The sequence below is a fragment of the Chelmon rostratus genome, chromosome 20 (genome assembly GCF_017976325.1).
Source record: "Chelmon rostratus isolate fCheRos1 chromosome 20, fCheRos1.pri, whole genome shotgun sequence".
In the NCBI taxonomy this organism is placed as follows: domain Eukaryota; kingdom Metazoa; phylum Chordata; class Actinopteri; order Chaetodontiformes; family Chaetodontidae; genus Chelmon; species Chelmon rostratus.
This window is the reverse complement of record NC_055677.1, coordinates 397,423-420,902: the sequence shown is the minus strand read 5'-3', so window position 1 is coordinate 420,902 and position 23,480 is coordinate 397,423. Positions and strand designations below refer to the sequence as shown.

The 23,480-nt window shown below is 43.0% G+C and overlaps 1 protein-coding gene across 7 annotated transcripts in view; it reads right to left on the bottom strand.

Moving 5' to 3' along the window:
- Positions 1–23,480, bottom strand: part of LOC121624140 (receptor-type tyrosine-protein phosphatase mu-like) — a 130,410-nt gene that overhangs the window by 16,167 nt on the left and 90,763 nt on the right. For 4 of the 7 annotated variants that reach the window (XM_041961760.1, XM_041961762.1, XM_041961764.1 and 1 more), the window contains 5 exons: positions 23,340–23,366; positions 19,028–19,218; positions 8,567–8,654; positions 1,576–1,652; positions 488–524 (listed from right to left, as the gene is read on the bottom strand). In XM_041961760.1, the coding sequence (XP_041817694.1) occupies positions 488–524; positions 1,576–1,652; positions 8,567–8,654; positions 19,028–19,218; positions 23,340–23,366 (420 nt within the window). The remainder of the gene's footprint in view (positions 1–487; positions 525–1,575; positions 1,653–8,566; positions 8,655–19,027; positions 19,219–23,339; positions 23,367–23,480) is intronic. The other 3 variants (XM_041961761.1, XM_041961763.1, XM_041961766.1) reach the window with 1 other exon arrangement.

Below are 23,480 nucleotides of genomic sequence, written 5' to 3'. Positions count from 1 at the left end.
GGAGCGTTTTCTGTTCTTTATTTCATACACTGAGAGTCGTCTTGGTCTTTTCTCCTGATCCGTTCTGTCTGTTTGTGTTCACTCAGTGTTTCCTGGTGTTGTCTTCGTTCTCTGTGTGAACCCTTTTCCCCTTGTGTGTCTTTAATCACAGTTCCCTGAGTTTTTAATTTTTGTTGGTTTTTCTATGTGTTTAATAAATGTGTTTTATTTGAATCTGCCCCCCCCCGCCCCGAGTGTCTTCATCTGGGTTCAACCCATAGTTCCCCCTTAGATCCACACCTTCCTGACATCTTCAGACAAATCTGTAACTTTGGGCTGTAAAAATATTCTTTACTCGATGTGCATCGACCACTGTGGGCAGCACACACACTTTTAGCAGCTACAACAGAAGAAGCTAAGCTAAGCTAGACTACAGTATGCTAATGCTGAGCCCACAGAACACAGTTCTATTTGTCTGTATTGGAAATGTGTGCTGTCCTTGTCTTACCTTGGGTGGCGATGTAGTGGTTGGGTCTGTGGTAGCCCTGAGAGACGAGAAGAGAGGCAACAGAAAAGAGAATCGAGGTCGTTAAACCGTACTGGACTCGTTTAGCTACACAGAATTAGAGTAGCACGTGAGCTAATTTGCATCTTTGCTTCGAGTGAGTTCAGCTTTGGTGAACTTTGATACCAGGATCGCCTCGCCGTACCCTGAGCAGGAATCCCGGACCTGGATCCTGGACTGTGATTATTACTCACAGTCCAGGATCCAACGTCAGCACCAGTCCTCCAGTCGAGACCGGATTCAGCTGCAGCAGTAAAGTTTGTCCATCGAGCATGCAGCTGTGTCTGGTCTCTGTCCTCAGTCCGGCTCTGCCTTTGGCTCTTCAGATGTTTGACGTGAGGTCTTAGTTTGTCCTCACCCAATCAGCGGCTTCTTTTAAACCACGTCTCAAAACGTTTGGATTTTAAAAATTTAAATTTGATCAAAGCCGGTAAACTGTTTCATGTCCATCAGATGTGTTTTCTCATCACGACTGGAGTTCGTCCGTCCACTGAGGACGCGATGTTTTCAGGTTTGTTTGACAGGATGTGTGTAATCCTGCTGAAAGGCCCCGTTTCATGAAACTTGGTGGGCCGAGGAAGAACCGATGAGGTTCTGGAGCGGAGCTGAGTCATTGTTCACTTTCAATAATGTCGTGAGATCAGAATAAATCCAGAAATGTCCCCACAAAGTAGAAAAGTCCTCACAAAGTAGAAATGTCCTCACAAAGTAGAAATGTCCTCACAAAGTAGAAATGTCCCCACAAAGTAGAAATGTCCTCACAAAGTAGAAAAGTCCCCACAAAGTAGAAAAGTCCCCACAAAGTAGAAATGTCCCCACAAAGTAGAAATGTCCCCACAAAGTGAGGCAGAGCATCACACACACCGTGACTTTCAGCAGACATTTCCTCTGTACGCTTGTTTACAGAGTCAACACCAACCAACGATGACTGATGACGACCGTTGTCATGGAAACAGTCCACCAGGACGTTTCAGACCGACCTTTAAAGGAAAAAAAAAGTGTGTGTGTGAGTGTGTGTGTGTGTTACTCACGTCGACATAGTTGGCGTTGATGTAGTCGGAGCCGCTCTCTCCGTCCTGAGGTTGCAGACGCACACGCGAGTGGTCATCTAGGACACACACAAACACACACACACACACACACACACAAACACACACACACACACAGAGTGATGATTTGTCTGCCTGTCGTCATGGTGAAGCGGAACATAATCACTAATTATCTTCTGCTGAATAAATGATCTAATAAGAAATTAATAACCACTTCATTACATCGTTCAACTAAAATATATAAACAAACTGAATCTGTAAAACACTGAGACGAAGTGTGTGAGTGTGTGTGTGTGTGCTTTCCAAGATGGCGGCGCGTGCAGACGCAGCGGCTCGTAGCTCCCGTGTTTACGTTTTTGTTTGTTTGTTTTTACTCGTTTCCACTTTTACTTCTCTTCTGGAAGCTCTGACACAGTACAGCAGGTCTGAACTGTGGAACTTTGGAGTACAGTTCGGACTTCACACACGCCCTAAACTGGACTTTATTCCACCGGAAAGTGCTACGGACCCCAGAGCCCACCACCATCCCCCCACTGCTGCCAAGGAGACGGAGGAGGCACCGTAAACAAAAGCGTGGCAAGAGAGCCGGCGTGCGTGCTAGGCTACAAGCTAACCCTCACAGACCGGCTCTCCCCAGTCTCTTCCTCACCAACGCCAGGTCTCTCACCAACAAAATCGACGAGGTCCGTCTAAGGATAGTCTCTCGCCGGATGGACAGCTGTGTTACCGTTGTCACAGAGACCTGGCTGGACGACAACATCCCGGACGCAGCGGTGGAGATAGCGGGCCGCTCTCTGTTCCGGGCGGACAGGACTGCAGCTTCAGGTAAGAGCAGAGGCGGAGGCTTGGCGCTGTATGTACACAATGCCTGGTGTACAGCCACACGCACCGTCAGCACCTTCTGCTCTCCTGATTTGGAATACCTGGTGGTGAAATGCCGACCGTTCAAGCTGGTTAGAGAACTCTCGTCTATTGTTATTGTGGCCGCTTACATCCCACCGCGGGCTAATGCTAAGTTAGCATTAGAGGAGCTGTACTGCCTGATCAGCGGGCAGATGAACGACAACCCGGAGGCGGCCGTGATTGTGGCGGGGGACTTTAATCACGTTGAACTGAAGGCGGTGTTTCCCAAATTTCATAAGTACATAAAGTTTCCTACCAGAGACAGTAACATTTTGGATCAAGTTTACTGCAACATCCCTGCTGCTTACAAGGCTGTAGCAGCTCCACACCTGGGCATGTCAGACCACATCTCCGTGAAACTCATTCCTGCCTACAAGCCTCTGGCCTGCAGAACAAAGCCGACCACCAGGACAGTACAGATATGGACTGAGGAGGCCTCCTCTGCACTTCAGGACTGCTTCGAACTGACAGACTGGACTGTGTTCAGAGAAGAGGCAGACCTTGAGGAGTACACATCATCTGTATTGTCTTATGTTCAGTTCTGCACTGATGCTGTCCTCCCTGTTAAGACCATCACAGTGTTTCCCAACCAGAAACCATGGCTGGACAGCACAGTGCGGTCCCTGCTGAAAGCCCGGGATACTGCCTACAGATCTGGAGACAGGCTGGCTTATAGCAGGGCTCGAGCAGAGCTGAAGAAAGGAATCAAGCAGGCCAAGCTCCAGTACAAAAACAAAATTGAAGATCACTTCAAGAACAACAACCCACAGAGCATGTGGAGAGGCATCAGAACCATAACGGACTACAAGCCGAACACACAGCTCACCAGCCACGACCCCGCCCTGCCTGACACCTTGAACAGCTTCTTTGCCCGCTTCGACACATCAGGCAGCAGAGAAGTCACACACCTACCCCGGCTGGAGGAGCAGCACCAGCCCCTCGTCCTGCAGCAGCACCAGGTGTCATCCACCCTGAGGAGGATCAACACCCGCAGAGCTGCAGGACCGGATAAGGTGTCAGGCAAGACTTTGAGGACATGCGCTGACCAGCTAGCAGGAGTGTTCCTGGACATTTTCAACCTGTCCCTGCAGCTGTCCACGGTTCCTGAGTGCCTCAAGTCCTCCACCATCATTCCGGTACCGAAGAAGACATCCATCACCTGCCTGAATGACTACCGGCCTGTTGCACTGACCCCGGTAATCATGAAGTGCTTTGAGCGGATTATTCTCAGGTACATCAGAGACTTCATCCCCTCGGACCTAGACAGCCTTCAGTTTGCTTACAGAGGGAATCGGTCCACAGAGGATGCTATTTGGATACGTCAGGATGCTATTTGTAGACTTTAGCTCAGCTTTTAACACCGTCATCCCAGACAAGCTGGCGCTGAAGCTACACACGGTGGGTCTGCCTGCGTCTCTGTGCCACTGGATCAGAGACTTTCTCACCAACAGGCCTCAGGTGGTGAGAATAGGGAACATCACATCATCCCCTCTGGTCCTCAGCACGGGCACGCCACAGGGTTGTGTGCTCAGCCCGGCCCTCTTCACCCTGTTTACTCACGACTGTGCTGCCATCCACCCCACCAACACAGTCGTGAAGTTTGTGGACGACACTACAGTAGTGGGTCTCATCTCAGATAACAACGAGACCCACTACAGAGAGGAGATACACCAGCTCACCCAGTGGTGTTCAGCCAACAACCTGGTGCTGAACACAGGAAAAACCAAGGAGGTCATTGTGGATTTCAGGAGGTCCAGGAAGACGGATCACGCCCCCCTCCTCATGGACGGAGAAGTGGTGGAGCGTGTGGACAACATCAGGTTCCTGGGCCTCCACATCACATCTGACCTCTCCTGGTCCATGAACACCTCCCGCCTGGTGAAGAAGGCACAACAAAGGCTCTTCTTCCTCAGGAAGCTGAAACGGGCTGGACTCTCCTCTCGGTTGCTCGTTAACTTCTACAGGGCCACAATTGAAAGCATCCTCTGCCTCAGTGTGACAGTGTGGTACGGCAGCTGCACGGCACAGGAGAGGAAACAACTGGCACGGGTGGTTAAAACTGCACAGGGCATCGTGGGCTGCCCCCTCCCTGACCTAGACTCTATATATGAAGGTCGGGTCAGAAAGAGGGCGAGATCCATCGCCACGGACCCCAGCCACCCGGGCCACAGACTGTTTGTACCGCTTCCATCAGGAAAGCGGTACAGGAACATCCGCACCACCACTAACAGACTGAGGGACAGATTCTTCCCCAGAGCTGTTAGAGCTGTCACCCCCAGCAGCCCCCCACTGCAGTGAGAGACTGTGTGAACTGTGAACCACTGCACACCGCACTTTACACCTACACCTACACCTACACCTCTACCTCCACCTGCACCTTCTGTGTACTTGACTTTTATGTACACACATATACTATAATTATATACATTTTAGTATATCAGCACATTTCAGTTCCATTGGCATATTTTATTCTGTCGGAACATTTCACTGTGTATATTTTATATTTTATTCTGCTTGTATATTTTATTCTGTTTGCACATTTCACTTCCATATTTTATTGTTTATTGTTTAGTATATTTTATTGTTAAGTATATTTTCATTCTGTTATATTTTTAATTGCTTCACGAATATTTTTTTTATTGCATGTTGGTTTATTTTATTTTATTGTAGTTATCTTAATTTTATTCACTCTTTCTAGTCTTATCTTTCTTACCATCTAACATGGGGGTTGCAACGAAAATTTCATTGACATGTGCAATGACAATAAAGACTCTTGAATCTTGAATCTTGAATCTGTGTGTGTCTGTGTGTGTGTGTGCTCTGTGTGTGTGTGTGTGTCTCTGTGTGTGTGTGTGTGTGTGTGTGTGTGTGAGTCTGAGAGTGTGTGTGTGTGTGTGTTTATCTGTGTATGTGTGTGTGTGTGAGAGTGAGTGTGTGTGTGTGCTCTGTGTGTGTGTGTGAGTGTGTGTGTGTCTGTGTCTGTGTGTGTCTGTGTGTGTGTGCTCTGTGTGTGTGTGTGTGTCTCTGTGTGTGTGTGTGTGTGTGTGTGTCTGTGTGTGTCTGTGTGTGTGCTTTGTGTGTTTGTGTGTGTGTGTGCGTGCGTGTGTGTGTGTGTCTCTGTGTGTGTATGTGTGTGTGCTCTGTGTGTGTGTGTGTGCGTGCGTGCGTGTGTGTGTGTGTCTCTCTGTGTGTGTGTGTGCTCTGTGTGTGTGTGTGTCTGTGTGCTCTGTGTGTGTGTGTGTCTGTGTGTGTGTGTGCTCTGTGTGTGTGTGTGTGTGCGTGCATGCGTGTCTCTGTGTGTGTGTGTGTCTCTGTGTGTGTGTGTGTTGGTGTGTGTGTGTGTGTGTCCTCTTCTTTTCTAAATGACTTCATTGGACAGACGATGGGTTTCCATCAGTCAGTTAACATGAACTGATCGAGGTTTTTGATGCTGTCTGATTCAGAATCAGGACACAGACCTGCAGTCAGCGCTCTCTGAAGATAAATGTTGGTTGGACAGACTGACGCTGATGAAAAGTGTCCGCTGTCCGTCTCACAGCAGCCTTCACTTCTGTCCACATCACATTAATTACATTATTAGATCTGCTTATAACAACACTAAAATCTGTTATTGACCAGTTTTATATGCTGACTATACATGTAATCCCTCAGCTCTGAGCTGATTGGCTGAGCCTCACTGCCACAAATTTTCTATCAGATTAGTCTCAGAAAGATTTGAAAGAACATCAACTCCCGTTTAAATTGTGTTTTCTTGGTTTCTAGTGGAAATAGTTTCCTCATCCATTACAACGTCCTGCAGAAAGGCACAGTATGAATTCATCAATCATCTTTCATCATTACTGCGTGGAAACGGTGCCTTTTTGATCGATTGATTAGTTTTCTGTGTGAAGTCAGATCTAAAATAGAAAAAGAAAAGAAACGGTTGCGACGCCTGCAGCTGACGGGCTGTCGCTGCCGTCGCTCGCTGCCGTCTGAACACACATGCTGGTCACACAGACAGGTGTGTGTGTGTGTGTGTGACTGGCTGGTGTGAGTATGAAGTGTGTCCCTGCAGGCCACCGTAGCTCACAGCAGCCTCTATCACACCTCATTAGCATAATTAGCCCACCACAGGGCTAAAGTGTGTGTGTGTGTGTGTGTGTGTGCTGATGTTAGCCAGCAGCTGAAACTGAGCAGCTGTCAACACTAACTTTCTGGGACGTTAGCACATTAGCTGCAGCGGTAACATGATGTGTTTCCGAGGCCCGGAGCTGTGATGATCAGACCTGACGTGAGATCTGCCCGATGGTAAAAACCCGACAACAAACGGGCGCCATCAGCTGCGAGCTCGCTGTCTGACAGCCTGAGATCAAGAGCAGCTGACTTCTGGGTCCCGTTCTTCATCCTCGAGTTAGCTCCACGCGACTGGTGACAATTTGACACAAGTCTGGATTCTTAAGTCCTTCAAACCTGGATATCAGCAGCTGTTGTCATGGCAACACATCCTACAGCACAAACCGTAGAGATTCATCTCTGGCTCTTAAATTTCTGTTTCCCAAAGATCTGAAAACGATGCTTCACTGTCTGTCTGCTGTTGTACATTAAAACACAGCACACGGTGGACGTGTTTCACACCTCACATCCTTCAGTGTGAAAATGAAACGTAATGTTGAACTCTGAAACTCACATTCAACCGAAGACGAAGCAGAGACGGAGCGCTCACTGTAGATAAACTGTATCTTTAACACTGAGGCTACACCTACACGTACATCGGACCGGCTGTCGTTTCTAATGTGAGGTCCAGTTAGAGGATCCTGACACGAGGAGACAGAAAGATCCCAAGTCAAGACCCAAAACATGTTCTGAGTCCTGTTCCATCTAAAGACAGCAACAATCTCGGTGCTGAAACTGTCTTGTCGGAAGTTCTGTCGTTGGACATTAAAGGATAACTTTCGTTTTTTACAACCTGGACTTTATTTGTAGCATCCAACTGGTGGTGTTCTTGTTGTCATCGATGAACATCGTCCACAAGAACACCACCAGTTACCGTCTACTCGTGGACGCGCAGCCGTTTGTTGTTGTTTGGCCAGCTGTTCCTCTCTCTGCCTCCGCGTCCTCCTTTCAACGAGCTCCTTGTCCGTGTACTCCGGCTCAAAACGGTGAGGACGTCCATCGTAAACAAAGTCATCGTCCACCACCTCAGAGTCGGAAAAATATTCATCCGTTTTGTGAAAAATAACAGTCGCGAACTACAGCTCAACTAGCCGTGTTGTGGCTGACTGCTAGCAGCGCACGGCGCTCGAAAATGACGTCATCCACGTCAGAGGTAGTTGTCTAGAGACGCCGGATGTTGATAACATGCCACCACGGGCTCAGAGGGGAATCGCACCAGCATATCAGAACAAAATATTGGAATATGAACGAGTTTCTGCAGATTATGTGTTATATAGAGGCTGCGCATGGATGCCCCGAGTACTCGCATTATACGGATATACGCGCCGCTCCTCTGGGGCTAATTTCTTCAAAACGACTCCAAATGCCACCAAAGTTGTCTGGGGGAGTAAATGGTTGTATTCAATGCTACAAATAAGGTCCAGGTTGTAAAAAACGAAAGTTATCCTTTAAGTCCATTCATGGACGCTTCAAGGTCCTCTGTGTGTACAGAGAGTACACACGAGAGAGTGAAAAAACTCAACTCTTCTTCGTCTTCGGCGTTGTTTGACAGCATTACGTTCACAAGGCGTGCTGAACTGTTTCCTGCTGAAGTGCACATCCTGAACCAAACAACCCAGGGCAAATCTACGAAAATCTAGAGCTACGTGGTCTGGAGAAAAACCAGCACACTGGCACGCCCCTCGCAGACTGGTCACTGGCTCAGTCGTGACGCTGCAACATGGTGGATAATGCGTAGTGTTCCCCCAGCCTCACATATGAGAGTTATTTATTAATAGCATTATGGATGATGTTTGTTCTGCCTCTCTGAATGAGGCTTCCGCAGTGCCAGTGAGCCTGGCATTCACCCTGAAACAGGCTGACATCAGTCTATAACAGCCGCTCGCACTCAGATGATGAATAACGCTCGGGTACATACAGGCGATGATGTTTCCATAGCGATTCTTCATGCGGTTCTCGTCCTTTTTGGCTGAATCCCACGGAGCGGACTGTCCCTCGAAAAAACTCTGAGAAGACAAAAAGACAGAGTTGGTTTAAAAGGAGACGGGATCCAGAGTGATGAAACTCAGTGAATGACTTCATGAATAATGCAGAGGATGTGTTTGATTTCCTGGTCTCTCCCTGAACACACAGGCGCTAGCTTCATGGCCAGAGCAGATGATTAAGTCCAATTATGAAGAAGAGGCTCTGAGAGAAGCTGGAGGTGTCTAACACACACTGATAGTTGTTTTTTTACTGCATTTAAACAGAGTAAAAGTACTGCGACTGTTCTGTGTTTATCTCTGTGCTCGCGACAGAATCCATGAAACCCGTCAGATCAGACACCCTGAATGAACCCTGTGGCAATGAGGACGGTCTCATGTTCACACATCACCTGGACTGAAGTCAGGCTCACAGTTTCAGCTTCACAGCTGCTTCTCATACTTTTGGCAGTTTTTTTTGTGTTTTACAAGCAGATGGAAAACGTCTGTTTGGAGCTGAAATTCTCTCTTCCACTCCATACTCCACTCCGACTCCACTCCATATTTTACTCCATACTCCACTCCATATTTTACTCCATACTCCACTCCATATTTTACTTCACACTCAACTCCATATTTTACTCCATATTTCAGTCAGTGTGTGTCTGTTTCTCTGTGGCTGCTTTCTTGTGTCTCTTGTGTAGCTGTATGTGTGTCTTTGTAGTTGTTTTTGTCTGTTGGTGATCATTTTGTGTCCCATTGTGGATCAATCAATCTATCTATCTATCTATCTATCTATCTATCTATCTATCTATCTATCTGTCTATCTGTCTATCTGTCTGTCTGTCTGTTGAGTGTGATGACGGTTCCACAGCAGGTTTCCTGGGTCGCTCATTAAAATGCCTGAGGACTGTGTGTGTGTGTGTGTGTGTGTGTGTGTGTGTGCGTGTGTGTGAGCGTGTGTGTGTGTGTGTTTGTGTGTGTGTGTGTGAGCGTGTGTGTGTGTTTGTGTGTGTGTGGACAGACAGCAGTCTAACTGCTCCAGACATCCATCAAACTGAGAGATGAGTGTCTCTCTGACACACACACACACACACACACACACAAACACACACACACGCAGCTCCACATGATTGACAGCGAGGAACAAAAGGAGGCAAAAATAAAAAGAGAAAAGAATCGAAGGACTAACTAATGACTGCTGGCAGCATCTCTACTCTGACTCTGCGTGTGTGTGTGTGTGTGTGTGTGTGTCAGGGGAGTCTCTCTTCAGCTTGTTTCAGACACTAATGCCAAAGCTAATGCTAATGCTACCTCTTGAAACTACCAAGAACCTCAAAGGTCAAAGGTCATGTCTTCTATGACCTAAAAGGTCAAAACCAACTCATTTATGTACGACTATACTCCACTATATACGACAATACTTCACTGTATGCTCTACTCCACTCTATGACTATACTCCACTATATACGACTATACTCCACTATATACGACAACACTCCACTATATACGACAATACTTCACTGTATGCTCTACTCCACTATATACGACTATACTCCACTATATACGACTATACTCCACCGTATGCTCTACTCCACTATATACGACTATACTCCACTATATACCACAATACTGCACTGTATGCTCTACTCCACTATATACGACAATACTCCACTATATACGACTATACTCCACTATATACAACTATACTCCACTATATACGACTATACTCCACTATATACGACAACACTCCACTATATAGACAATACTTCACTGTATGCTCTACTCCACTATATACGACTATACTCCACTATATACGACAACACTCCACTATATACGACAATACTTCACTGTATGCTCTACTCCACTATATACAACTATACTCCACTATATACGACTATACTCCACCGTATGCTCTACTCCACTATATACGACTATACTCCACTATATACCACAATACTGCACTGTATGCTCTACTCCACTATATACGACAATACTCCACTATATACGACTATACTCCACTATATACAACTATACTCTACTATATACGACTATACTCCACTGTATGCTCTACTCCACTATATACGACTATACTCCACTATATACGACAATACTCCACTGTATGCTCTACTCCACTATATGACTATACTCCACTATATACGACTATACTCCACTATATACAACTATACTCCACTATATACGACTATACTCCACTTTATACAACTATACTCCACTTTATACAACTATACTCCACTATATATTCTACTCCACTACATACTATATACTCCACTATATACTATACTCCACTATATGACTATACTCCACTATATACTCTACTCCACTATATGACTATACTCCACTATATACGACTATACTCCACTATATACTCTACTCCACTATATGACTATACTCCACTATATACTACAGCACTCCACTATATACGACAATACTCCACTGTATGCTCTACTCCACTATATACTATACTCCACTATACACGACAATACTCCACTATATACGACTATACTCCACTATATACGACAATACTGCACTATATACTCTACTCCACTATATATGACTATACTCCACTATATACGACAATACTCCACTATATGCGACTATACTCCACTATATACAACTATACTCCACTACATACTATATACTATAGTCCACTATATGACTATACTCCACTATATATGACTATACTCCACTTTATACTCTACTCCACTATATGACTATACTCCACTATATACAACTATACTTCACTATATACTATACTCCACTATGTGACTATACTCCACTATATGACTATACTCCACTATATACAACTATACTCCACTATATACTCTACTCCACTACATACTATACTCCACTATATGACTATACTCCACTATATACGACTATACTCCACTATATACTATACTCCACTATATGACTATACTCCACCATATACTATACTCCACTACATACTATACTCCACTATATGACTATACTCCACTATATACGACTATACTCCACTATATACTCTACTCCACTATATGACTATACTCCACTATATACGACTATACTCCACTATATACTATACTCCACTATGTGACTATACTCCACTATATGACTATACTCCACTATACTCCACTATATGACTATACTCCACTATATGACTATACTCCACTATACTCCACTATATGACTATACTCCACTATATACTATACTCCACTATATACTATACTCCACTATATGACTATACTCCACTATATACTATACTCCACTATATGACTATACTCCACCATATACTATACTCCACTATATACTATACTCCACTATATGACTACACTCCACTATATACTATACTCCACTATATACTACTATACTCCACTGTATACTATACTTCACTATATCCAACTATACTCCAGTATATACTCTACTCCACTACATACTATACTTCACTTTATATGACTATACTCCACTATATACTCTACTCCACTACATACTATACTCCACTTTATACGAATATACTCCACTATATACCCTACTCCACTATATATGACTATATTTCACTAATTACAACTATACTCCAAATATACTCTACTCCACTATATAGGACTATACTCCACTATATACTCTACTCCACTACATTCTATACTCCACTATATACGACTATACTCCACTATATACTCTACTCCACTATATTATGACTATACTCCACTGTATACTATACTCCACTATATACAACTATACTCCACTATATACTCTACTCCACTACATACTTTACTCCACTTTATACGACTATACTCCACTATATATGACTATATTCAACTATTTACAACTATACTCCACTATATACTCGACTACATACTATCTCCATTATATATTATACTCCACTTTATACGACTATACTTCACTATATACGACTATACTCCACTATATACTCCACTACATACTATACTCCACTATATATGACTATACTCCACTAATTACAACTATACTCCACTATATACTCGACTACATACTATCTCCATTATATATTATACTCCACTTTATACGACTATACTCCACTGTATACTATACTCCACAATATATGACTATACTCCACTGTATACGATACTCCACTATATACTATACTCCACTACATATTATACTCCACTGTATACTATACACAAACCTTTGTCACTGATAGTTGCTCATTAATAATAATGAGTCATCAGGTTTGTGTTAGTTGTGTGTTAGATGTATAGTTGGAATAAAAGAATTGACTGAGAATGAAACCAAATGCAGGAGAACCTTTTCCTGCTTCCCTTAATCATCATCAATCCAAAAACAATCAAACAGCATCTTGTGCAATGTTTTCGCTCAAACAAACATGCTCGTCTGGCTGTTAGCAACAGAAGGATGGAAGCTGATGTTGACTGAAGGAAGTGCAGAGAAACATGGTGTGTTAGCATCAATGCCACGTTCCAGTCACAGTGGTGACCATCCGTTTCTGTAAAAGATAAACACCTACAGAAGGTGCCTTAACGGCGCTTCCTGCTGCTCTGGGAGACTTGTTGAACCATCAGGAGGAAAAAATATGTAGAATCAAAAAATGTAGATTATGTTTTAACTATGTTCGAGGTTTCCTGAAGGACCGTCAGAACAGCAGGAAGTTTTGTTAAAACACTGTCTGGGTTTGTCACACCTCAAACATGTGCATTCATCTCCCACAGAAAGCGAATCTTACCTCTGTGACTTAAATGTAATGCTAATACAAACTGTGGCTATGTGAATCTAAGCTAACAGACATCAGACATTCAGATACAGTGCTGTTGTGTGTGTGTGTGTTGGGTGTTAGCTGACATCTAGTCTCTAATCTACTTGACAAGAACACAGGATGTTTAGAATCTGAAAACCAAGAAGGTGTCTTACCTCGTTAAGCTGTCCAATCAGATTAATTAGTAAAGGAGAAGCATGGAGGGAGATAACAATCATCAGCTGGATGTCTGCTCATTATTCATCAGATTTACTTCACTCACTACTGAACATCAGTAATCAATTAGTAGATCAATCACTGGACAGGAGTCTGTTTTATAATCCACAGAGAAGGATAAAAACCAAAAGAAACAATTTCAACCTTTTTTCCTTTTAAATCTCACATTTATTTTGAAAATCCCAACTTTATGCTGAAAATCCTGAGAGGAAGTCAGAACTTGCATTAATGAAACTTGTCTTTTCATGTGGCCCAAATCTTCTCCCATAGACGCTAATGAATGAGCACATGATTCAGTAACAAATGACTGAAAAGTAATTTCCAAACTAACAAATGAGCCATCGGAGCTGCTCGTAGGACAGATCCTATTTAACATTAAAGAAACATCGGACTCATCACGTGGTCCTGGGCTACAATAAAACAGTGTTAGATTACAAACAAAACCAGCATTTCAGCATTTGGATCAGAATTAAAGCACATTTCAACCATGAAGATGTTTCCAGTGACACCAGTATGACCAGTCTGTTAAAGTTAGAGCAACGAACAAATAAGAAATCAGATCCAGATGTCTCTTTTGGGGATGTGATCAAGACATGTCAAACTTTCACAGTTGAGCTTTTCGGGTTGGAATATTTCATTTTCAGTAAAATAATATAACATGTGGGATCAGTTGATTTCTCAGACTTAAAGCTTCTTTAGTATGAAGACATGATGTTTGCACCCATTCAGGACAAAGTGAAACCAATCAGATAACTCTGTGATGAAAAGTGGCCTCATAAAATAAAACAAGCTAAAATAAACTGCTATGATGCAGAATGAAACGACATTTCACAATAATTCCACACAACGCAAACACAAAGATTTTTAATTCCTTAATTACTTATAGATATTTTTCATCTCACTTTTTCTTTGGATTTCATTTTTGGTTCTGGACATTCTTTATAAATAAAGGTTTTGCTTTTTAAATCTTAATTTTCTCATTTCACTGCACGTTGAAAATATGTACAACAAATAATCATATCTTTAAAATAAGAATTTACAGGATGATCTCACAGTTTCAGGAATGAAGATGTTGTCATGTGACTATTTGTTTTGCAGTGTTTTGCTGCATCTGTGAGGAAACAAGGAGAAAATAAATGTAAGTTTAAGGTTTAGATGAGTATCGTCAGGAGCAACGAACACGATCCAGGAAATCATCAGATACTGTCTGATGGTGACTGCAGAGCTGATCACAAACCTGCATCCTGGTTTCTGTCAGACCAGCAAAAAAAAAAACACCCGAGCAGAGCTGAGACATACTGGTGTGCATGGAAACGTACCGGACTGAAAACCTCATTTAACAGACAGACAGACGGACGGACGGAGAGTGCGACAGACACACTGGAAGAACTCCTCACCGCTAACTTTCTGCAAATGGAGGGAGAAAGTACTGTGTGTGTATGTGTGTGTATTCAGTATTTATAATGGATTAGGCCTGAGGGCAGCCCACTAGCAGGCAACCAGACCTGAACACACACTCACTCACACACACACTCACACACACACACACGCACACACACTCACGCATATATACAAGCTATTCCCTGCTTTGGCCCATTAGCTGGAGGGAAGATCTATAATGTATGTCCATGTGTGTGTGTGTTCAGGTAAGTAACATCCATTAGTAAGTTTCTCCACTGATGAAAATGGGTAAACATGTGGAGTGCACACACACACACGCACACACACACACACACACACACACACACACACACACACACACACACACACACACAGTCTGCACAGAAACCGCTGCTGTTATTGAACGTCACTGGTGTGTTTACTGTCTGATTCTTCGTGTTATTCACTCCTCCTCCTCGCCTTTCCACTCCCACTGCTGGTGATTAGTGCTGAAACAATTAATCAATGAATTGATAATCATCAATATTTTGAAATAATCAATTAATTGCTCACGTGATTGATCCGTTTGTTTTTTTCAGTGTTTCAAAATAAACCCAATCTCTTTGGATTGTGGACCGTTGGTTGGACAAACCAAAGGTCTGAGAAGTTTGACATTTCAGAGACTGAATAATAAACGATGAATCGATGATGAACTGTGTCGCTGGTGAGGCTGTTGGCGTGTTGTTACTGAGGTGTGTTTTCTTCTTCAGGTACACTGATCAGGACTCTCTGTAACAGCGCCTCCTGCTGGCAGCTGATTACTGTATCTGACATAAAGATGAAATCCAGTGAAAGAGACCTTCCCAGTGTAATGTTTGTTTAAGTGTACGATGTTTGTTTAAGTGTACGATGCATGTTTAAGTGTACGATGTTTGTTTCTGTGTACGATGTTTGTTTAAGTGTACGATGTTTGTTTAAGTGTACGATGTTTGTTTAAGTGTACGATGTTTGTTTCTGTGTACGAGTTTGTTTAAGTGTACGATGTTTGTTTGTTTCTGTGTACGATGTTTGTTTAAGTGTACAGTGTTTGTTTAAGTGTACGATGTTTGTTTAAGTGAACGATGTTTGTTTAAGTGTACGATGTTTGTTTCTGTGTACGATGTTTGTTTCTGTGTACGATGTTTTTTTGTTTGTTTCTGTGTACAATGTTTGTTTCTGTGTACGATGTTTTTTGTTTGTTTCTGTGTACGATGTTTTTTTGTTTGTTTCTGTATACGATGTTTGATGCGGTGTACGATGTTTTTTTGTTTGCTTCTGTGCACTTTTTGTTTATGATGTTTGTCGTCGTGGACAATGTTTGTTTTTTTCTAAAGTTTTTCCAAAAGATAACTGGACTTGTTTGAGGTTCTCGAAGACGTTTTGCTCGTCATCCAAAAGGCCTCTTCAGTTCTTACTGACTGGTGGGAAGTCTCAGGTATTTATCCTCTTGCAGGGTCATGGACCTGCCAAGCTATCATGTGAGAGTCATTATGGTCACATGGGCCAGGGTGTTAATGGGTCGACGGACTACAATGGGTGGGTCCTGGTGTGAAGGGGTGGGGGTTTTCTGCCTGACCATCATGTGACTCATCGGGGTCACCTGGCTCTTGGTGTGAATGGCTGTTGAGCTGCCTTGGGAGTGGTCTGAGTACAGCAGTGTAAGTGGCTGATATGTGGTGTCTTAGGCCACCCCCTCAGTTCAGTGTTGACATGGATGGCTTCTTTCACTCCTCTTTCAAACCCGTAATACTTCTGTAGACTTCGATGTTGAGGTTTCTGTCATCCTCAATGTACACTGCACAATCCAGAAAGGCCAGACTGTTTCCTTTAACATCCTCCTGAGTGAACTTTATGTTGCCGCTCACTGCATTCATGTGATCTGTAACAGCTTCCACTTCCTGTGTTCTAATTTTGACCCAGGTGTCGTCCATGTACCTAAACCACTGGCTGGGGGCAGTTTCTGTGAAGGAGATCAGGGCTCTGCTTCTGTGTACGATGTTTGTTTCTGTGTACGATGTTTGTTTCTGATGTTTGTTTCTGTGTACAATGTTTGTTTCTGTGTACGATGCTTGTTTATGATGTTTGTTTCTGTACGATGTTTGTTTCTGTGTACGATGTTTGTTTCTGTGTACGATGTTTGTTTATGATGTTTGTTTCTGTACGATGTTTGTTTCTGTGTACGATGTTTGTTTCTGTGTACGATGTTTGTTTCTGATGTTTGTTTCTGTGTACGATGTTTGTTTCTGTGTACGATGTTTGTTTCTGTGTACGATGTTTGTTTCTGATGTTTCTGTGTACGATGTTTGTTTCTGATTTTTGTTTCTCTGTACGATGTTTGTTTATGAGTACGATGTTTGTTTCTGTGTACGATGTTTGTTTCTGATGTTTCTGTGTACGATGTTTGTTTCTGTGTCCGATGTTTGTTTCTGTGTCCGATGTTTGTTTCTGTGTACGATGTTTGTTTCTGATGTTTCTGTGTCCGATGTTTGTTTCTGTGTCCGATGTTTGTTTCTGTGTACGATGTTTGTTTGAGTACGATGTTTGTTTATGAGTATGATGTTTGTTTATGAGTACGATGTTTGTTTCTGTGTACGATGTTTGTTTCTGTACGATGTTTGTTTCTGTGTACGATGTTTGTTTCTGTGTCCGATGTTTGTTTCTGTGTACGATGTTTGTTTGAGTACGATGTTTGTTTATGAGTATGATGTTTGTTTATGAGTACGATGTTTGTTTATGAGTACGATGTTTGTTTCTGTACGATGTTTGTTTCTGTGTACGATGTTTGTTTCTGATGCTTGTTTCTGATGTTTGTTTCTGATGTTTGTTTCTGTGTACGATGTTTGTTTCTCTGTACGATGTTTGTTTCTGTACGATGTTTGTTTATGAGTACGATGTTTGTTTCTGTGTACGATGTTTGTTTCTGATGTTTGTTTGAGTACGATGTTTGTTTATGAGTACGATGTTTGTTTATGAGTACGATGTTTGTTTCTGTGTACGATGTTTGTTTCTGTACGATGTTTGTTTCTGTACGATGTTTGTTTCTGTGTACGATGTTTGTTTCTGATGTTTGTTTCTGATGTTTGTTTCTGTGTACGATGTTTGTTTCTCTATACGATGTTTGTTTCTGTACGATGTTTGTTTCTGTGTACGATGTTTGTTTCTGATGTTTTTTCTGATGTTTGTTTCTGTGTACGATTTTTGTTTCTCTGTACGATGTTTGTTTCTGTACGATGTTTGTTTCTGTGTACGATGTTTGTTTCTGATGTTTTTTTCTGATGTTTGTTTCTGTGTACGATGTTTGTTTATGATGTTTGTTTATGATGTTTGTTTCTCTGTACGATGTTTGTTTCTGTACGATGTTTGTTTCTGTGTACGATGTTTGCTTATGAGTACGATGTTTGTTTCTGATGCTTGTTTCTGATGTTTGTTTCTGTGTACGATGTTTGTTTCTGTGTACGATGTTTGTTTATGAGTACGATGTTTGTTTCTGATGCTTGTTTCTGATGTTTGTTTCTTCGTACGATGTTTGTTTATGAGTACGATGTTTGTTTCTGATGCTTATTTCTGTGTACGATGTTTGTTTATGAGTACAATGTTTGTTTCTGTGTACGATGTTTGTTTCTGATGTTTGTTTCTGTACGATGTTTGTTTCTGTGTACGATGTTTGTTTCTGTGTACGATGTTTGTTTATGAGTACGATGCTTGTTTATGAGTACGATGTTTGTTTAAGATGCTTGTTTCTGTGTATGATGTTTGTTTATGAGTACGATGTTTGTTTCTGTGTACGATGTTTGTTTCTGATGTTTGTTTCTGTACGATGTTTGTTTCTGTGTACGATGTTTGTTTAAGATGTTTGTTTCTGTGTACGATGTTTGTTGCTGTGTACGTTGTTTGTTTCTGTGTACGATGTTTGTTTCTGATGTTTGTTTCTGATGTTTGTTTCTGTGTACGATGTTTGTTTCTGTACGATGTTTGTTTCTGTGTACGATGTTTGTTTATGAGTACGATGTTTGTGCAGATGTGTAAGCATCCACCTCACCTCATACTCCTCCTTGAAGCCGTAACCTTCGGCACACTTCATCTGCGTGATGTGTTGCAGCAGGTCGGCCACTCGGATGGCTGGGTGCAGCTGACCCGTCTGATAGGGCAACGCTTCCCGCTCCGACTCCCGCTGCTTATAGTGGGACTGGACCAGGCTACTGGTTTCGCTGGTCATAGTGTGGCTGTCATCTAGGTGAGGAGGAGGAGGAGGAAGAACAGAAGACAGAATATGACAATAAACAGGTCAGACTGAGGCTGTAGTCAGCAGACAGCTGGACAGACACACATGAACACTCAGTACACACACACATATGATGTATGTTCATGTTGGATGGCATGGACCGGACCGGACCGGACCGGACTGACCCGGGTCAGAATCCAGACTCATTTACACTGATAAACAATGAGCCAGAGCCACAGGTCTAATATTTGTGAATCACGTGTGTGAACACACTTCTTCTCGTGAGATCAGGTTTGGGCTTGAACTCGTCAACAACAGTTTTCTTTTAGTTTGTTAAAATTCAGTTTTGTCTCAGTTACGTTTAGTTTAATTTAAAACAGATCAAGTTCTTTCGTCTCGTCTTAATTCTGGGCAGACGCTGTAGACAGGAAACACTTTTTTAAAATCCTGAATGGATCGTTGTGACTAATCTAAGAACTACACTGAACTGGCTTCGTCAGTTTTAAGGGGGGCCGAAACGGCTGACAGATTCCCAGAACGATCAGCGATCAGGCTGATCGGATGAGATTCTGGCAGGTCAGAAATTTTGGGCAGTTTGAGTCGCTCGGTGATCTGATTTTGCCAACATGGCAAACACATCATCATAAGCAGCAGGTGTCATCTTACACAACACGACATACTCCAACTTCCTGTGTAGACAGGAAGTGAAACGACAAAACAACAAAGTCAAAGTTGAATAAAATCGTACAGCATCTGCTCAGCTTTAAATTAGTTCAGGTCTAATCTGTTATAATTATTTCTCGTCTTATTGATACCGTGATTTTAAACGTTTTTTTTTATTGTTGTTGTTCGCGTGTGGACCCCCGGAAGACAAGCGACCACTCTGTTGAACCTAGCGGCGGATCCAAATGAAGAACAAGAATCTTCTCAACAATTGAAAATGATCCGACAGAAACAAGCCCTGATCCACAGCTACCATGTTGTTACCAGGACAACACAGATAAATGGCACACATGTGACATCAAATCACATGACTGGAGAGAGGATGGTGATTGGCGCTAGTTTCTTTTCATACTGCTGCCAATAATCAATAATCTGACCAAAAATATGGCTTCAATCAGAGTTCATTTTAGGATAGGACCTAGGTGGTGGTCCAGAACCGGTACAGAATAATATGAGTACTAGTCCAGATCTAGTAGCAAATGTATGAGTACTGGCCCAGATCCAGTACAGCATGGCGTTAGTACTGGTCCAGATCTAGTACAGCAAGTATCAATACTGGTCCAGATCCAGCAGAATATGTATCAACACTGGTCCAGATCCAGTACAGCATGGTATGAGTACTGGTCCAGATTTAGTAGAACATGTACCAGCACTGGTCCAGATCCAGTATAGCATGGCATGAGTACTGGTCCAAATGTGGCCCAGGTTCTTGGAGCTGCAGTGTGAAAAGAGCAGAGAGTTCAGGGTCCTGGAACAAAACAAACTCTTTGGTAAACTGGTTTTACCCTCAAACAAACGTCCAGGACTCTGACTAGAACATTTCAACCAAGACTCTGCAGACATACCTTCCACTACACTCTCTAGCTCTGTTCTTATTGGCTAGCCTGGGGGCTGACTGACCAATCAGAAACTCTCGTTTGCAAACAGCCCAACCAGTCATGGCGAGGGTGAGGAAGATTGACAATGTGATGAAGGTGGTGGTAATGGATTGGAGAGAGGAGGCCAGATGAGACGACCATGACAACAAAGACGGAAACCAATCAGAGAAATAGAGATGGGCAGAGCTGAAACCTGATTGGTTCAAGGTGAAATGGTGGGAGGAGTTGAGGATTGTGATGTCACAATTTCACATGGGGTAAAAATAAGGCATGGCCACGCTAACTAATGACATCACAGCGGTGGTGGATGTGGCTCCATGCGTAGTGGTGACAGACACCCCCCAGCACGAGTCCCCCCCCTGAGCCCCAGATTTAACCACTTACCATTAATGGGCACTTTACACAGAGAAAGGTAGAAGAGAAGAAGAAGAGAGAGGAGACAGGGTATAAGCAACAACTTTAGCTTTAGCTTTAGCCTGGACTTAAGCCAGTCTACGGCTAACACACAGCTAGCATGAATCAAACAGGAACTAGCTCCTAGCACTGTAGTAGCTCTATTTGACCTTGTAACAGCTAGCAGCAACCTGGCTAATGTGGCTAACTGTACCCTAAGTGTAGGCCTTGTAGCTTTGGCTAAGGTCAGAACCCCCCGGCTGAAGACATTTTAGCTAGCCTGAGGAGAGAGGAGAAACAGGAATTTATGTGAAAGTATGCTTTCAGTGTTTGCCTTCCTTCACCTGGATATTAAATTAGCCTAGGATCACATTTAGCACAGCAGCTAGTGTCTGAGTTTAGCCTGAACTGGTAACATGGAGTTTTAACAGATACAAAATGTGGTACAACAACCGGAGGTTTTCCACTTTCTACGAGCACAACGAGGCTCAGCCCTGGGCGTGATTACTTTTACTGTCAGGAAACAAACGGCTACATCAGCTCAGTGTGCCTTGCTCAAAAGTCACTGCAGCGGATCAGTCTCATTATTTCAGGAGGTTTTTCATCTAAATAAACCTTAAACTCTATGTTCGGTGGTAACATTTGTTTGTTTTCCACCTGCAGTCGGTTCAAATCCTAAAACACTTTGTTCAGTTCAGAGAGAGATGGTGGTTTCATGGAAACATTACTGAAGTCAACACGTCATGTCTGCCAGTGTTTACTTACAGCGTTTAACCAAGAACACCGAGCTCTGAGCCGTCCAAAGAGAACCACAAATTCGTCGGCACCAATTAGCTTTACGCCTTCTGGGACCTAAGAGAGCACCGTGGATTTGTGCTTTTGGCCGTAAATATATATAAATATATACGTTCACCTTCACATTTCAGCGATCTCACCAATGAAAGCATCACTTTACAGTAGCTGAGCGGCCTCCTGCAGTGTAGGAATACACACCGAGCTCACGGGTGGCAGGCGAGCTCGGTCAGCCTGACCGAAGCCGGACGAACTGTTGTGTTTTAACTCGACGTTTGATTTGGATCCTTAAATGACTTCTTTAATTGAACTGTAACCAAAACGGCACATTGTCTCTAAACGTTTGGTTATCTGGGCCCCTGGATGGATGAAGCTGACCTCCTGAACGCTTGTTTTTGGGAGTGGCCTTTAAGCTGAGTCACTGTTCTTCTTCTGTATGTGATCAAAGTTAAAGGTCTGAGATTTTTAATGGCGAGCTAGCTCAGCACAGCTTTGAACCCTGATTTTATGTTTAAGTTTAGTTTAGCGTCTTGGTCATTTCATGTTAAGTAAAGATTTCAACCAAGAATCACAACCAAGACGTCCAGGGAGTAAAACAAGCGGCTAACGGGCCCTCTGACTGACTGATCGGTTGATTCTGGTTCCATTGATTATCTTTTTGTGTTCCTCCCCCCAGTCCACGTGGGCGTGTTGTGTCCATGCAGAAGTCGGAGGTCACAGACAGACGTGACGTCAACACGACACGCAGGAATGTTGTGGATGCGGGGATGGAGTGAAGCCCACCGTCGTTTCAAAAACAAACAAAAAAAAAAAGATAAATAACGAATAGTGTGAGAAATAAAAGTAAATTAAGAACAAAAATAAAATAAGAATGAAAGAAATCAAAAATACCCTGATTCAAAATGAGAAAAACTACACAAAAACAAAACATATTAAAATAAATAAAAACAAATAAAACAGAAGAAAAACAAAAGAGAAAACTTAAAGCACGACTACGAAAGTAAAAGAAAAACTCACAGATACAAATAAATCAATAAGATGGAGAAAACAACAACCTGAACTCTAAAAACAAACAAACAAACAAACAAACAAACAAACAAACAAACCAAAACCCAGGAAATCCAAAGCAGCCGAACGAGAAGCAAGCAGGGATGGATGGAAGCCAAAGTATCACTCTCTCTTTCTCTTTCTCACTCTGTCCATTCTCATCTCTATCCTTTCACCCGTCTCTCTCTTCTCTGGCTCACCTGTCTGTCCACTCCCTGTCTGTCTGTCTACTTCCTGTCTGTCTACCTGTGCAGGTTATTCTGTCCTACAGAGGAAAGAAAAGAAAAGTGTCTCACCCAGAATGGCCGTCGGTACGAAGGGATCTGCCATCAGGACACATCAGCAGCAGAGAGACAGACAGACAGGGAGAGAGACAGAGACACAGACGTAGAGGTGGACAGACAGGCACGGACAGACAGACAGGCAGGACAAAGGGA